The 17565-nt window shown below is 48.6% G+C and overlaps 1 protein-coding gene across 9 annotated transcripts in view; it reads left to right on the top strand.

Annotated features, from left to right (window-relative positions):
- Positions 1–17565, top strand: part of LRRC43 (leucine rich repeat containing 43) — a 29556-nt gene that overhangs the window by 9376 nt on the left and 2615 nt on the right. For 4 of the 9 annotated variants that reach the window (XR_011542441.1, XM_070629147.1, XM_070629148.1 and 1 more), the window contains 11 exons: positions 23–283; positions 1296–1406; positions 2850–2989; positions 5182–5420; positions 6060–6247; positions 6831–7066; positions 8725–8866; positions 9042–9167; positions 9272–9460; positions 9918–9948; positions 10082–10117. Coding sequence is in view for 8 of the 9 variants with exons in the window: in XM_070629147.1 (XP_070485248.1) it covers positions 23–283; positions 1296–1406; positions 2850–2989; positions 5182–5420; positions 6060–6247; positions 6831–7066; positions 8725–8866; positions 9042–9167; positions 9272–9460; positions 9918–9948; positions 10082–10117 (1699 nt within the window). In the remaining variant the exon portion in view is untranslated. Of the gene's footprint in view, positions 1–22; positions 324–1295; positions 1407–2849; positions 2990–5181; positions 5421–6059; positions 6248–6830; positions 7067–8724; positions 8867–9041; positions 9168–9271; positions 9461–9917; positions 9949–10058; positions 10118–17565 lie in introns of all 9 variants that reach the window. The other 5 variants (XM_070629150.1, XM_070629151.1, XM_070629152.1 and 2 more) reach the window with 3 other exon arrangements.

The following is a 17565-nucleotide window of genomic DNA, read 5'->3' on the forward strand; positions in this document are numbered from 1 at the left end:
TTTTCCACCTCCACTATTGCAGAATAAGTCACGCTTTCTTCCTCAAACTTGGCGAACATGGAGGGAGCTGACCCCCAGAGAGGAGGAGGCTGCGAGCCCCGGGGAGGAGACAAGGGAGGCTCTGCTGGACCTGGTCCGCAGCCCCCACTCGCCCTGGGCTCTGCTGGAGGGCTCAAGTAAAGAGGACCATTTTCTGAGAGAACTGGCCATCCAGAATCCACTGAGGCTCAAAGACACCTTCTTCTACTCTTACTTCAAGTCCCTACGGATGGTGAACAAGCATGTGAGTGCTGTGAGGGAGGCCATTCCCATGACAGTGGGAGGTAAGTGGTAAGACCCAGGCATTAAGTGGGAGGGAGGATGGGGCGATAGCTCGGCCCTCTGTCTAATTCATCTCACCAGCTTCCTACCAAGCAGGGCCAGCTGCCCACTTATTCTTTGTTAAGTGTTGTCTTCCTTCTCCCTGGTGGGGAGTCCACTATGTATCTTCTACACCTGATTTCTGGCGCACCCTACAGTCAGCCCTCCTGGGTCCTAGTCAAGACTTTTCATGGTCCATATTGATTCTGCTTAATTTAAACTGTGGGGACCAGGGGTTGGGGGCGTTGGCATAGTACTATATTAATTTCTGGTACTGAAAAGCCTTCTTTACTTATATCCGTAACAGAGCCCCAAAATTGCACAGGAACTTGGTCTCGGCCTTCCTGAGCTTGCTTCTCCTTTCCCGGAGAAACTGAATTTACACAGTCCTGGGGCATGAGGAGAGGGAGCAACCTGTGCCAGGTTGCCTGGGATTCTCCTGGTGTTAGCACTGGGAACCCCTCAATCCTGGGCCTGCTGGCACAGTTGGTCACCTTAGAAAAGAGAGCCTAGCCAGGAAGGGCCTCTGATGTCTTTGAGGCCACAGGGAACTGAGGATTCATGGATGGGCCCCTGAAGCTTCTGGTCTGACCCTGCTGTGTAAACTTATAGTCTTGGTGTTCACTGTGGCTCCGGGGTAGACAGCAAAAAAGATGGGGTTCCTGCCCTCAGGAGCTCACAGACCAACACAGGACACTGAGCTGGAAGTTGTATAACCCCTACAGTCAGAGGAGGGGGTGAGAGTTGAAGAGGTGAGAGGTCACTGCAAGGATGAGGCACTTGGATCCTGGCAGAACAATGCAGGAAAGGCTTCCAGGAGAGGGGAGGGGTTCGGGGGGTTGGGAGGTAAGTCTCTGAAGATGGGTAAGACTTGGCTTCTGCTCCAGTGCAGCCTTGCCCACGGGAGCTCTTAGCTACCTTTTCTTCCCTTCCAGGTGAGCCTGGTGGATAAAGACCTCCTGAAATTTACGAAGCTGGAAGAGTTGATCCTGAGTGCTAATCGAATCAAGGAGATCGACGCCGTCAATCTGCCCCCCACTCTCAAGGTAAAGGAGCCCAGGGCCCTGCCCGGCCCTGCCCGGCCCTGCCCCATGCACAGAAGCTTTGGCCATTGCGGCTATGTCCTAAGAGCCAGCGCCAGGCTTTTAAGACATAGACCAGATTCCTCAAAAAGTAGAGTTTCCATATGACCCAGCAATTCCATTCTTAGGTATGTGCCCAGATGGATTGAAGGCAGGGACTCAAACAGATTCTTGGATGCCATGTGCATAGCAGCGTTATTCACAATAGCCAAAAGGTGGAGACAACCCAAGTGTCTATCAGTAGATGAATGGACAAATAAGATAAACATGTCTGTCCATACAGTGGAATATTATTTAGTCAAAGAAGGAATGACCCATGCTCCAACATGGATGAACCTTGAAAACATTATGCTGAAAGAAAGAGGCCAGACACAAAAGGCCACATACTAGACGGTTCCGCTTACATGAAATATCTAGAAGAGGCAAGTGCACAGAGATTGAAAATAGATTAGAGGTTATGACGTGCATGGGGCGGGCAATGGGGAGTTATTGCTTAACAGGCACAGAGTTTCTGTTTGGGTGATGAAAAGTTTTGGAGATAGCTAATGATGATGACTGTCCGACAATGTGAAAGTACTTAATGCCCCTGAATTGTATGCTGAAAAGTGGTTAAAATGGCAAATCATGTTATGTATATTTTACCACAATAAAAAATTGTTTAAAAAAATGTAGGCCAGAGAGCCGGCCTAGTGGCATAGTGGTTAAGTTCGTGCACTCCACTTCAGGGCCCTGGGGTTCACAGGTTCAGATCCTGGACACGGACCTACATGCTGCTTATCAAGCTATGCTGTGGCAGCATCCCATATACAAAATAGAGGAAGGTTGGCCACGGATGTTAGCTCAGGGCCAATCTTTCTCACCAAAATGAATGAATGAATGAATGACTGTAGGCCAGGCTTTGTTATGAGTCTTCAGCTGAGCATGTCAAAATGGTCTCAATTTTAAATTAAATGTTGACATTAGTAGACTTAGTGGCAGAAGGGACTCAGAAATATGGCTCAATGCCATTCTCAAGAAAAAACCAGGCAGGGCCTTGGTGGAGAAAGGCGAGTGTTGGCTGTTATCTTTGAGTTTATTCCTATTCCTTCCGGTGTCCCTTTGGCTTTCCCAGAGATGCATTGCCAGGGGTTGACAAGTTGCCAAGATGTTATTTGTGTCCCCTCCCACCCTCTCCAACATCACCTCCCATTCCAAACTTTAAAGTTTCCTCCACAAAAGGAAAAGAAACTTTCCAACACCTGCCGCAGGCATACTTTCTTCCCGGATGTTTGAAAGGGAGTCCAGTTGGACGCAGGGAGGCGTGGCATGAGTGAGTCATAACTTCTCCCCTCGGTGTCCCAGGTGGAAGGAAGGCTGGGGACTCAGTGGGACTGGCCTCACAGGCCCTGTCTCTCTGCTCTGTCGCAGGTGTTGGAGCTCTACGGCAATGAGGTCACCAGCATGGAGTGTCTGTGTGCCCGCCCACCCCCGTGCCTCCAGCACTTGGGCTTAGGTCACAACAAACTTCTGGGCCCCTTGGAAAGTCTGTATGTCACCGCGGATCACTGGTAACTCAAGAGCCCCAAATGGAAAGAGAGAGGAAGCATTAAGCCTTAGATCTGGGTGATTCTACCCTGGCGGCTTGACGATCCCAACTTTGCTCTTTGCTATAAGAACTCCTGGTTGGCGGCCAACTCCAGACCTAGGATTTATTTCTCTGACCCAATAAAAAATCCCACTGAAGCCCAGCAGCGGGTACCAAGAGGTAGTGGGAGTGAGTGAGACCTTTGGCTTTGATGCCGTGCTTTAGCGTGGGGACTTGGGCACTGGTGACGTTTAGGCTGGATCATTCTTCGCTGTGGGGCTGTCTTCTGCACCATAGGCTGTTGAGCAGCATCCCTGGCCTCCACCCACAGATGCCAGGAGCACCCACCCACACCGATTCTCGCAACCAAAATGTTTCCAGACAGTGCCAAATGTCCACTAGGGGGCGACACTGCCCCGAAGTGGGCACCGCTGCCCTGCGTGCGGACAGCTCTGGGTGGGATCTGGATGTCCCACTGGGATTGAAAGGTCAGTGTGCATTTGAGGTTGTGCAGGATAGTCACCTCCCAGTTATCGATGTTTGACTTTGTCTCCTTGGTGGGTGAGCAGTGGGAAGCTGAACACCCTGGATCTGAGAAGTAAGAGGGGATCAGACCCCCCTGTGAAAGGCCATTAGAGGAAGGGGGGCCAGGAAGGCTTGTCAGAGCATGCCGGAAGATTCCCAGGGTTTCAGCATCCTGGGTAGCACTTCCATGGGCTTAGGCTCGCTGTCGTTCCCTTCACAGCCCGGAAGGGGCAGAAGGCGAAGGTCAATGTCACTTCCCTGCTCTCCTGGGTAACCTAGGAATGCTCTCCTGGGTGACCCGACCATGTACACTCTTGGAAGGTTCCTCTCTCTGACCGTAATTTCCTCCTCCTTCCTCCTGCTCTTGGCCAAGCTGCCTCTACAGTCTTGGCTGCATACGATTCGGGACCCCTTGTCCATAGACTGTAGCTGTCAGGGAACATAGCGCAGGAAGGAGATGACACTTTGGACTTCCTCTGACAGCTGGTTTCAGACTCGTGCTGTGGACTGAGTTACCAAGTGTTCTGATTTTTCATTTGGAAAACACGCTCACCATGAGGTAACCCGCTTAAAGCTCAGTGTGGGTTTCGTGGAAACATATATGCGAAACCTCCATCTTTCACTGTTTTGAGATTAAAAAGAGGGTACACTTCTTGTGAATCAGTGTTGCTGGTGTTTCCCCCAGTTCTCTTGAAGAAGGCTGATTTGGGGTGACGTCTGCGTGCTGGTCCCCACAAAGCGGTCTTCCAGTGTATTTCCCGTTGACTATGTGGCCAACACCACGGGCAGGACGGGCCGGGAGGGAGGGGAGGGAGATGCAGTGAGGTACCTGAGTTCCGTCCGCGGGGCCCGTTGGCTGTGGTTGTGGAAGGTTGTGCTGAGGGGGCGCCCCCTTGTGTTTTTGTGCCTCTGTCCTCAGAGCTGGAATCAGTTTGCTTTCTAGTCTGTGCAGGAAAGCCGCCCAGCTCTCGTCCTGGCCTTCTTCACTGGGCTGAGCTGGCGGGCGCCTCCTTTGTCCTCAGGGGCATCATCTTCTTCACCTGAGGGCCCCAAGAAGTGAACCAGATAGCTTCCTGTGGTCATGCACGTGCCCGGCCTTGGAAAGTGTCCCCCGGCCTCTAGACCCCTCAAGAGGCTCCAGACCCTCTTTCAGGGTCCCCGTATCTACCCAGCTCTCCGTCCTCACCCACTGCTCCTGCCTGCTGTGGCTTCCCTCTGTCTTCCTTGCCAGCCTGTCAGTCTTTGTTGAGAACCTTCTAGATGTACAACACCCTGTCAGGCTCTCCAGGAGAGACCAAGATGTTTAACTAAAAAGAGAAGATCCCTATAAATAGAAGTCAGGTGGTGGCAGGATGTGACGGGGCTGTCTGCACCACGGGGAGGGTGGCAGTGTCGCGGAGAGGGGACAGTAGAACCAGGAGGTCCTTCCCAAAAGGGGGTCGACTTGGGTCAAGGGCAGCACAAGGCATGTGATTCAAGGATGGGCAGTCTCCCCTCCCGCTCTTAGTATCAAGCCTTCCGTCTGTCCTGGACACGGGGTGCTGGGGGATGCTGGGTGGGACAGGCCAGGCAGCAAGACCACAGATCCCTGTCACCAGCCCTTTGCTCACCTGGCCTCTTGACTCCTGAACAGTCCTGCTCACCTTCTAGGCCCACCCTTGTCTCTCTGGACCTGGGCTTCAACAACCTGACGGACCTGCAGAGCCTGATCGCCAGCCTCAGCACGCTCCAGCACCTGCGGCTGCTGGTGCTTCAGGGGAACCCGCTGGCCCTGGTGCCCTACTACAGAGGCTTCACCATCGACAGCCTGTCCCGGCTCTGCGTGCTGGATGACATCACCGTGTCTCCCAATGAGAAGCACCTGTTCCGGGACCTCGGCCACAGTGGGGGTGAGGGTGCTGATGTGCACGGCGGAGAGGAGCCGGCATCTGACATCCTACTGGGGGCGTGTGCCCATCTGTCCCCACAACTCCCCTAGTCAAGTGTAGCTCACCTCCTTGGTCAGAGCGCTCTCCCAGATTTTGATCCCTGTGGTTGAGATTTGGGGACAGGAGTGGTAGGGAGGTTGGGACCACTGTGGTCCCTTCCCTTCTGAGGCAAATGGGAAACATTCGTTACATCAGTTTCTTCACTTCCATGGTGGCCTGAGATCACCCCCTTGTGGCCCACGCCACAAGCTGCAGGAGAGCCTTCTCAAGGTCAGGGTGACAAAATGCATAACATAGCTACACCAGCTTAGTGCCAGACACCTGCTCAGGTAACATGTATTCTTGATCTGTACCCGTCCTGCAAAGCAGCTACTGTCATTCCCATTATACAGAGCAAGAAACAGGCTTAAGAGGGGTGTCTTACCGAAAGGAGACTTACTAAGTCACTGTTGGAACGTAGAACAAATTTGCAAGTCTGCAAACTCTGAGGCTCAGCCCTGCATGGATGCGGGGAGCTAGGCTCGTCCCGCCCTCTCGTGCTGTTTGTCTTGCAGCTTCCGTCTCGGTGGCTCCCCTCACTCCTGCTCGTTCCCCCTGCAGATCTCCTGCCACGCGAGGCACAGTTTGTGGTGACTATTGGAAATGTCAGAGGGGTCCCCGACACCTCTGTCCTAGATCCAGAACCAGGGCCCCAAGGCCCTTTTATCACTTACAGCTATTATGTGACCTACGATTTTGTGGAAGATGAAGAAGACGAAGGAAAAAAATATGGTGGCGTGCTGGCTGAGGTGTGTGCCTTTCCTGAGAATATGGGGGTCTCTACTTGGGGGTCCATGGGATCTCCTGTGCAGGCAGAACAGCTTCTTGGGGGCCAGGAAATCCCTTAATATGGGTCTTTCTGATTCATACCTGTTCCGAGCAGGGAACTGGCTTCCGCTCAGCCCCTTGCTGCAGCTGGAGTAATTCTCATCCGTGCTCACCCCTTCTGTCCGCCTTGAAATAGGAGCCTAACAAGCGAGCAGCCCAGAATTTCACGTCTAGGCTGATGCTCCCAGCCCCATTCTCCAGCTCCCCTGCAGCTCCCTTCTCCTTCCCATCGAAGTGAAACCCGAGGATGTCATCTGACCAGGAGAAATGTGGGCATCTCTTATTTCATGCGGAAGTTGTTATTTTTGCTGTTTTTACTCTAACATAGATCACTCAAGAAACAAGACTGGCATTTTTTTTAAACTTCCTGCAGCCTAACTTCATGTGTTTGCTCATTTTCCAATTCATCCAGACACTGATACCTGTGCACACACGTTCACATTGCGTCAGAGGAGAAGTCTGAAGAGAGCAGCCCTGGACGGGTTTCTCTGTCTTCTCTGGCAGATTGTCAGTCCCTCTCTCATCATGGAGCAGTTAGGCGAGGAGTTTCCTGAAGAGGTCATCGGAGAGGCTGAAGGCTCTCTAGAGTCTGGGCTGACTACCCAGACCCAGTCGGGAGAGCTGGAGGAGGAGTCCCTCGTCTCGGGCGGGTCGGCGCCCTTGCCCAGGTTGACAGACTCCGCAGAAGAGTTGGCCAAGTTGCGGCCGCTTACAGATCCCCGGCTCTGCCCATCCCCAGGGTAAGGATGGAGACCTGGCTGGGAGCGGTGCCCGGGGTCACCGGGGTCACAGCGAGCTCAGACCTGCCTGCCTCCTCCCAGGAGCCCACTCTGAACAACTATGGCCACGCTCTCTCGGTAGAGGGACCCTCCAGGCCATTAGCCCGGTGGGTGCGTTTGGGTTGAGTGTTCCACTTCTTTCCTAGACTCCTCACCTTCCACTCAAAGGGCAGCTCCACCTCCTTTCCCTGAAAGGCCAAGGTTTTCTGAATGATCGCATTTCTTTGTCCACAGAGAGATAAGAAATGGACAGCCTTTTCATTTCAGCCCTTAAGATTGAAACCCTTTTCGGTTTAATCTTTTAATTCATCTAGAACTTATTCTGACATCTAACGTGTGGTATGGGTCTTCAGCCCTGAGCCCTGGGTTCTTGCTTGTCTTAATAAGTCCAATCTAGTCCATCCCACGGGCTTCATATGTATCACACATTTTCTCTTATTTTATAAAGAATCTTTTTTGAAGTTGAAGAATTTTATAGGAACTTAGAGTCAGTTCTCAATGAGTATTGGTTTGGGTTTATTTATTTATTTTTTACAAAATTCCCGCTTTCAGCTTTTGTTGTTACGTGACTCTTTTGGTGTCCAGAGTACAGAAAACAAAACGTGTGACTGAGATCCAGTTCACTGAGCTTTCGTCTCACTCGGACTCTGCTGCTGACGCCCTCAAGGAATCTGGGAAACTAGCTTCTCTTAAAAAAGAATTATTTAATAAAAATTATTTAAAACCTCAACTGAAAGTAAACAGTACAGGCTTGTTGGGAATCTGGGCGAGCTAAAATTGCCCACACGCAGTGCCACCGTTCCCACTGGTGACAGAACAGAGGGAACAGCTGTCCTTGCTGCTGGAGAGAAGGCAGTGATGGAACCAGCCAATTCTGTGCCAGGGGGCTGGGTTAATCTCAGCCGACGATGCTTTTGCTGTTGTTTTAATTTTTGGAAAGACTAACAAAAAAGTAAGAGCCACAAATAATTCTACCACTTTAAAAATTACGTAAATTAGAAAAAAAATTTCCTCCCCTCATCTGTCTAACTCATCCCAGAGTATTAATTACTTTATTTGTTTATTTTTTTAAGATTGGCACCTGAGCTAACATCTGTTGCCAATTTTTTTTCTTCTTCTCCCCAAAGCCCCCCAGTACCTAGTTGTATATTCTAGTTGTGGGTCCTTCTGGTTGTGCTATGTGGGACGCCACCTCAGCACGGCCTGATGAGCGGCGCCATGTCTGCCACCAGGATCCGAACCAGCGAAACCCTGGGCCGCTGCCGCGGAGCGTGCAAGCTCAGCCACTTAGCGGTGGGGCCAGCCCTAATTCACTTTTTTACTACTACTTTGCTGAAGTTTTAAAAACTTTTGATTTGTGTTTGGTTGGTTTCCATCGCTGTTCAGTACACAGTCGTGCCCCAGGGGGAAGGCTCCAGCTGGCAGTTGTGGTTTTGCTTTCTCCTCTGTGCCCATATCCCTCCCGCCTTCTGGCCCCGCCCTCCTGATGGTGCTGGGCCCTCAGGGTCACGCTGTGCACGTGTGTGAACGTCTTCTCAAAGGGCCCTCACAGCTTGGTCCCTGGTCCCGGCCACAGCCCCCTAGGTAATGGCACAATGTCTTCATGTCCCCTCCCCAAGGACGGTTCTCTTCAGCACAGTCCGCAAGCCCTGGGCAGAGGTCATCCCCTGTAACTATGAGATGCAGCACACCCTCAAGGACCTGGTGCCACTCAAGGCCTTCCTGCTGGCCGGAACCACGGTGACCGTCGTGGAGGAGAAGGTGAGCAGCTGGAATTCGCCGTGACACATTGCCCTCATTCTCCTCTGTGCTGGTTTTCTGTCAGGGCATCTATAGCCCCCCTCCCTTGTTGGCTGGTCTCAGTTCCTTTTCCAGAAAGATCCCAGCCAGCCCCAAGGGGCCCTCTGTTCACTCAAGGCCGCTTGCTGTCCCCTAGGTTCTCTCCTGGCCTGCGGGGCTGCCTCTTGTCGACGCTTCCTTGTCTGCCAGGAAAGGAAAAGGGGAGAAGAACAAGAAAGACAAGAAGGGAACAGATTTGAATGGGGGAAAAGAGGCGGCTAAGGTACCAGCCAGCGGCCGCCGGGTGCTACCTTGGGACAGTGGCAACGGACCCTCTCGCCACGGTCCCTGCCCGGCCCTGTCCACCTTCCTGGCCTCTCCCCACAGGACCAGAAGGGATCCAAGAAGAAGAAAGAGCTTCCTAAGGACCTCCAGCAGGACCAGCCCATCCTGCGCGTGCTGGGCAGCGGCGCAGTGGTCCTGGAGCCGCTGCTCGTCGGGGAGCCGCTTGTGTCCACCGTGTGCAACTTTGGGGTGATCCGCACCTTGGAATCTGACAGGCTGACGTTTCTCAGGGTACAGTAGGGCCCCTGCCATACCCCTCCCCACGGAACCGGTGCTGAGTGAGGAAGGGCCATGAGGCCAAGTGGTGGGAAGGAGGGGGAGACGGGCTGGGGGAGGAGGGGCTCGGAGCCCCCCAGACCCGCTCCAGAAGCCCCAGCAACCGCAGGGCCCCAGTGCACAGGAAGGCCAGGGAGAAGGAGGGCCTCTCCTTGGGTCACGCAGCCAGGCTGCCAGGCTCCCAGCTCTGCGGGTTCCTGGCACGCTGAGCAGCCTTCTCAGGTGCGAGGAGCCAGGCAGGTGGGCGGGTCAGGCCAGCTCCTCCCTAGGAGACCCCGCCCTGCCTTCCTGGACCAGGAGAGGCCCTGGCGGGGGCAGGAGCCACCCCCAGATGGCACTGGAATCTGCATCCCCCCTTTCCCAGCATCCCCCAACTCCAGTGAGCATCTCTTTTTGTGCTTCTTTCTCTCAGGACTCAAAGAAACCTAAGAAAGCTAAAAAAGGTGAGAGCCAATGACAGTAAGTGAGCGGGGAGTGTTTAATGAGGACCTGCCTTGGTCTGTTTGGGCTGCTATGACAGAGTACCGCAGGCCAGGCGCCTTATAAACAACAGATGTTTATTTCTCAACGTTCTAGAGACTGGGAAGTCCAAGACCAAGCCAGGAGCGTCAGGTAAGGGTCCTGTTCCTGGTTCATAGCCGGCACCTTCTCGCTGTGTCCTCATGTGACGGAAGGGGTGAGGGATCTCTTTGGACCCTCTTTTATAGGGGCACTAATCCCATTTATGAGGGTTGCGCCCTCATGACTTAATCACCTCCCAAAGACCCCATCTCCTAATACCATCACCTTTGGGGGTTAGGATTTCCACATATGAATTTTAGGGGGACACACATTCAGACCATAGCAGGACCTGCTGAGGGATCAGCCTGATTTCAGACCAAAGGAATGGATGGTTGAAGAATCGTATCTTCTGGTCAGTGGGAAGGCCATGCCCACCCAAAGGACACACTCTGTGTCTTTGCAGCCCTGAGACAAGAGCAGCCTGCTGCAGGTTACACTATGGGCAAGAAAGCATTCCGGGGTAGGAGCCAGGTTGAGGTGGAAAAGGGGGGTCAGAAGTGGGACTGGCCCAGGGTCTTTGGGGCTCAGAGGTTGCTTGGTTCCTGCGTCAGGTCATTAGCCCCAATTTGCTGTCTAAGGAGCCTGAATTTGTTCTATGTTTGATGGGCAGCCACTGAAGTGTCTGAAATAGATAAGATTTAGGTCTGAGGTTTAGAAAGAACTGTCTGGCTTGGAGGGAGAGATAGGAGACAGGGAGACCAGCTGGGAGGCTGCTGCAGAAGAATAAGGCCGGTCATAGCAGCATCACTCACAATAGCCGGAAAGTGGAGACAGCCCAAAAGGCCATCAACAGATGAATGTGGTCCATCCATATAATGGGATATTATTTGGCCACAAAAAGGAATGAAGGACTGATACCTGCTACACCATGAATGAGTCTTGAAAACATGATGCTAAGGTGAAGAAGCCAGACACAAAAGACCACATATTGTTGATTCCATATGCACGAAATGTCCAGAACAGGCAAATCCATAGAGACTGAAAGCGGATTAGTGATTGTCAGGGGCTGGAGGCGGGGGGATTGGGGAGTGACTGCTTAGTGGGTCTGGGGTTTCCATTTAGGATGATAAAAATGTTCTGGAATTAGATAGCAGCGATGATTGTACAACATTGTGAATACGCTAGAAACCACTGAACTGTAGTTTTGGGGGTTTTTTGGTGAGGAAGATTGGCCCTGAGCTAACATGTTTGCCAGTCTTCCTCTACTTTGTATGTGGGATGCCGCCACAGCACAGCTTAATGAACAGTGTATAGGTCTGCGCCTGGGATCCGAACCCACGAACCCCCGTCCACTGAAGCGGAGTGTGTGAACTTAACCACTACACCACTGGGCCGGCCCCTGCACTGTAGATTTTAAAATGGTTAAAATGTTGAATTTTATCTCAATGAAAAAATATTCACCTAACAAAAGGTATAAGGCAAGAAATGATAAGGGCCAGGATTTAGGTGTTGGTGGCAGAGATGGTGTGAACACTTTCCCAGATTTTTTCTTGTAGTTGATTTCTAGTTTCATAGCATTATGGTCAGAAAAGATGCTGGTATGATTTCAGTCTTCTTCAATTTATTGAGGCTTGCCTTGTTTCCCAACATATGGTCTATCTTTGAGAGTGTTCCTTGTGCACTTGAGAAGAATGTGCGTTCTGCCGATATTGGATGGAGTGTTCTATACATTTCTGTTAAGTCCATCTGGTCTAGTGTTTCATTTAGTTCCATTATTTTCTTATTGATTTTCTGTCTGGTTGATCATCCATTGATGAAAGTGGGGTGTTCAGGTCCCCTACTGTTATTGTGTTGCTGGTAATCTCTCCTTTTAGGTCAATTAATAGTTGCTTTATGTACTGGGGGCTCCTGTGTTAGGTGCATACATATTTATAAGTGTTATGTCCTCTTGGTGGAGTGTCCCTTTTATCATTATATACTGCTTCTCTTTGTCTCTCATTGCCTTTTTTATCTTGAACTCTGCTTTGTCTGATATAAGTATGGCAACACCTGCTTTCTTTTGTTTGCCGTTAGCTTGGAGTATCGTCTTCCATCCCTTCGTTCCAAGCTTGTGTTTGTCTTTAGAGCTGAGATGTGTTTCCTGGAGGCAGCATATTATTGGGTCTTGTTTTTCAATCCATCCAGCCACTCTGTGTCTTTTGATTGGGGAATTCAATCATTTACATTTAGAGTGATTATTGACATATGAGGGCTTAATGCTGCCATTTTACCACTGATTTTCTGGTTGTTCTGTATTTCCCTTGTTTCTCATGCCGTGTATTTCAGAGTGCCAATTCAGTTTGGTGGCTCTATGATGGTTTTCTCAGTTTTATCTTTATTTGTCACTTGTGTCTCTCTTCTGACTTTTTGTTTAGTGGTTTGTGAGGTTTGTATAAAAGATCTCATAGATGAGCTAGTCCATTTTCTGATAGCCTCTTATTCCCTTAGTCTAAGCAAGTTCCATTCCCTTCCTCTTCCCATTCTAACTTGCTGTCACAATTTATTCTGTTTTTTTTGTTGTTGTTGTAAGTTTGTGGTTAAAATGAAGTGATTATATTTATTTTTGATGTTTTCCTTCCCTTTATCTTTAGAGTTATAATGAAGTATTTGTTAATCCGTTCTGATAGAAAGTTGCAATTTTCTGATTTTGCCTGCCTATTTATCTCCTTGCCCAAGGCTTTGTAAGCCCTTTCTTCGTCTTTTTTTTCAGGTATGAGGGCCTTCTTGATCATATCTTGTAGGTGGGGTCTTGTGGCGATGAACTCCCTCAGTTTTCGTTTATCTGGGAAAGTTTTTATTTCTCCATCATATCTGAAGGATATTTTCACTGGATAGAGTATTCTTGGCTGAAAGTTTTTGTCTTTCAGAATTTTGGATATATCATTCCATTCTCTCCTAGCCTGTAAGGTTTCTGCTGAGAAATCCACTGAAAGCCTGATAGGGGTTCCTTTGTAGGTTATTTCCTTCTGCCTTGTTGCCCTTAATATTTTTTCTTTGTCATTGACTTTTGCCAGTTTTACTAAAAATGTCTTGGAGATGGTCTTTATACATTGATGTAGTCTGCTTCTATTGGCTTCATTTACACATAATTCCAGCTTCTCCTCCAGGTTTGGGAAGTTCTCAGCTATTAGTTCTTTGAACAAGCTTTCTGCTCCTTTCTCCCTCTCTTCTACCTCTGGCATACCTATAATCTTTATGTTACATTTCCAAATTGAGTCAGATATTTCTTGGAAAATTTCTTCATTTCTTCTTAGCCTTAGTTCCCTCTCCTCCTTCATCTGAAGCATCTCTATATTCCTGTCCTCTCTATTGCTAATTCTGTCCTTCATAATATCAGGTCTGTTTTTTTTACAGTCCTTAAAAATGAAATGGATGAAAAAATTATTTCATCCATTGTGTTTTTCATCTCCAACATTTCTGATTGGTTTCCTTTATAGTTTCAGTCTCTTCTGTGAAGAATTCCCTCTGTTAATTAACTTTGCTCCTGATTTCTTGGACTGTCTTTCTGAGTTTTCTTGTAACTCCCTGAGTTTTTTTTATGATGGCTATTTTGAATTCTCTGTCATTTAGATTATGGATTTCTGTGCCTTCAGGTTTGATTTCTGGGTGTTTATCTTTTTCCTTCTGGTCTGGACTAATAATATATTTCTTCATACTACTTGATGGAGTGGATTTGTGCTGTCATGTGGTGATAGTATTTGGTCACAGGTTCCAACTGCTGCTGCTGGGTTGGGGGCAGGAGCTGTGTATTCTGAGCCCACTGCGATCCCTGTCAGCTGTGCCTTTCCAAGCCTGGGCCACTCCTTGGGACCACAGCAGCCCTGTGGGCTCTCCCATCAAATGGGAAAACAATCATGTGGAGGCTAAGGGCTGCCGCTGCCTGCTCCCACAGTCCCGCCATGATGTGCTCCCTGCTTCAGGGCTGCAGTGGTACTATGGGTGTTTGCAGCAGCTGGGAGCTCGTTTGCCCAGGTGCGCAGATCCGCCACCATCTGCTTCTAGGTTGGACCAGCCTCTGTGCTTGGTGGGCGGGGCCTCTCCACTGGGTCCGAGCCTGAGCCACTCCCTATGGAATGTGTAGCACTGTGCGCTCTCCCACTGGACAGGGAAGCTATCACTTGGGGGCTCAGGGCTGCCATCACCTGTTCCTGCAGTCGCGCCAAGGCTCACTCCCACCCTCAGGGCTGCAGCAGTGATATGAGCACTCCAGCTGGGCGAGCAGTCACATGCATGTACTGGGCTGCCGGGGGGCCAGAGAGTGCTCATCTGTCTCCGCCACCTCCCCAGGGCGTAGTCCATCCACTTTCGGATGTGTAGCTGCACGGGTCTCTCAGGCGTCCTGATGTGTTGTGTGGGTATCCTCTAATGATCAGTGAATGTCCACTTAGTTCTAGTTCGAAGAGGGAGAGACAAAGGGAACAGCTGACTCTGCCATGTTGCTGCCGTCACCCCCGTTGAGCTCAGTTTTGCATATATGAAGTTGAAACGTGTGGAGCATGCAAGAAGCCTTTCCCTCACCTGCCCATTGTCATCTAGGGCCATAGAGCTTATTCCGCTTCTCTGTCTCCATCTCCTTTGCCGCCACCCCTCCAGAACACCAAGTTCTTCACCCAGACCACTGCAATTGCCATCTTCCCGCACCTCCTCCCTCCCACCAGCCCCTCAGTCCCTCCTACAGCAGCCAGACCAATCTCGTTTGCAGATATGGCTGAGTGACTCCCCTGCTGAAAATTATTCCCTGACTTCCTGCTGGCCACATCACAAAATCAAAATTCCCGTGGCCCACAAGGCCCCGAGAGGTCTGCTGGGAATGTTTACTTCGCACTTGCCACCCTGCTTGCTCAGCTGCTTCTTCATCTGCCGGGTCTCAGCGTCGGTGGCCCTTCTTCAGGGAAGCTGGGCCTCTGGACTAGGGTAGGCCCCCTTGTTTTCTTCATAGGATCCTGTGTTTCCCTGTATAGTATTTATCACAATGATAACTGTGGAGATGTGAATCTGTGTAATGTTTAATTTTTATCTTGTCCACTGCACTGAAGCTAGAGGAGGGCAGGGGCTGTGCCTGGATTATTTAAAGTCACACAAGCCCCCAGCCCCCAGCCTAGTAGGCACATAGTAGGCCAGCAACAGACATTGATTAAAGGAATGAATCAGCTTATAGGTGGTGTTCAAAGCCATGAAAATACGTAAGCTTATGTTGACAGAGAAGAGGAAAGGATTGAGCACAGTTCCCTAGGGGAACACTACAGATTTTGAGCAGGAAGGGAAAGAAAGACCTGAAAGCTTCTAACTTAACTGTGTCCTAAAACCAAACTCAAGGATGTTGATAGAAATACAAAAATAGCCAGTGCCCAAGCTAAAATTCACAATGTCTGCCATCCAATTAAAAAATTACCAGGCATGCAAAAGAGTAAGAAAATTCAGCGTATAATGGGGAGAATTTACCAGTCATAATTGTCTCAGAAATAACATATATGATAGAATTAGTAGACAAGGACCTTAAAGCAGTTTTCATAATTGAATTCCATATATTCAAAAAGCTAGAGGGGGCCGGCCTGGTTGCACAGCGGTTAAGTTTGCATGTTCCGCTTCTCAGCGGCCCGAGTTTCGCCGGTTCGGATCCTGGGTACGGACATGGCACCACTTGGCAAAAGCCATTCTGTGGTAGGCGTCCCATGTATAAAAGTAGAGGAAGATGGGCACAGATGTTAGCTCAGGACCTGTATTCCTCAGCAAAAAGAGGGGTATTGGCAGGAGTTATCTCAGAGCTAATCTTCCTCAAAAAAACAAAAAAAGCTAGAGAAAAGACTGACCATGTTGTCTAGCAACATGGAAGATAAAAGAAGTCAAACTTTTAGAGACGAAAACTACAATGTCACATGGAAAATACACTCTATGGGATTAATGGCAGCTTTGAGAATGCAGAAGAAAAGATTAATAAACTTGAAGCAGTAGAAACTATCCAGAATTAAACTCAGAGAGAAAAATGGCTGGAAAAAAATAGAGTATCAATGAATTTTGAGACAAATTCAAAGGAGCTAATGTCCATGCAGTTGGAGTCCCCAAAGGAAAGGGGGGAGGGCAGAAAGAATGTCTGAAGAAATAATTGCTGAGACATTTCCAAATTAGATGGAACATATAAACACATAGATTCAAAAAGTTCAATGAACCCTAAACACAAGAAACGTGAAGAAAACTAAACCAAGCTAGATAATAAGAAAAATGCTTAAAATCAGTGACAAAGAGAAAACTTTTAAAGCAGGCAGAGAAAAAAAGACACATTACGTACAGACAAACTAAGATAAAGATGACAGGAGATTTACTATCAGAAAAAATGCAAACTAGAAGACAGTGGAAGAACATCTTAAACATCAGAGAAAAATACCTATCAACTTAAAATTCTTTCCCCAACAAAAATATCTTTCAAAAGCAAAGGTGAAATGAACAGTTTTCCAGACATACAAATGCTGAAAGAACCCATCACCAGCATGCCTGTACCACAAGAAATGTTTTAAAAAAGTCCTTTAAGCAGAAGAAAAATAATACCAGGTTGTGAAATCTGGATCTGTACAGAGACATCAAGAGCACTGGAAATGGTAACTGTGGGTAAATATACTCTTATTATTTAAAAACTTTAAATGATAGTTGATTGTTTAATGCAAAAAATAACTATATCATGGTGCTGATAACATATATAGAAATAAAATGTATGATAATAGCACAAAGGTGAGGGGTGGGGTAAGGAGAGAAATGGAAGTACATCATTGTAAGGTTCTTAAACTATCCGTGAAGTGGTGTAATGTCACTTGAAGCTAGACTGTGATAGGTTAAAGATATTTATTATAAATTCTAAAACAACCACTAAAATGGCATAACAAAGAGTTATAGCTAACAAGCCAACAAAAGAGAGAAAATAGAAATCATAAAAATATTCAGTTAATCTAAAAGAAAGTGGAAAAAAAAGAAAGAACACATGGGATAAATAGAAAACAAGGAACAAGATAGTAGCCTCAATCCCAATCATATCAATAATCACACTAAATGTTAATGGTATAAACAGCCAAATAAAAGGCAGAGAGGATCAGATTGCATAAAAATGTAAGACCCGAACTATATGCTAACCAGAAACCCATTTTAAATATAAAGATACAAAAATAATAAAAATGGAAAATAATAAAATAAATAATAACAAATTTAAAAAGGATGGAAAAAGATATTTATGCTAACACTAATCAAAAGAAAATGAGAGTGACTGTATTAGTATCAAAGTAGCTTTCAGGGGCCAGCCGGTGGCACAGCAGTTGAGTTCACATATTCCTCTTGGGCAGTCCCGGGATTTGCTGGTTCGGATCCCGGGTGTGGACCTATGCACTGCTTGGCAAGCCCTGCTGTGGCAGGCATCCCACATATAAAATAGAGGAAGATGGGCATGGATGTTAGCTCAGGGCCAGTCTTCCTCAGCAAAAAGAGGAGGATTGGCAGCAGATGTTAGCTCAGGACTAATCTTCCTCAAACAAACAAAC

This window comes from Equus przewalskii, chromosome 7 (genome assembly GCF_037783145.1).
Source record: "Equus przewalskii isolate Varuska chromosome 7, EquPr2, whole genome shotgun sequence".
NCBI lineage: Eukaryota > Metazoa > Chordata > Mammalia > Perissodactyla > Equidae > Equus > Equus przewalskii.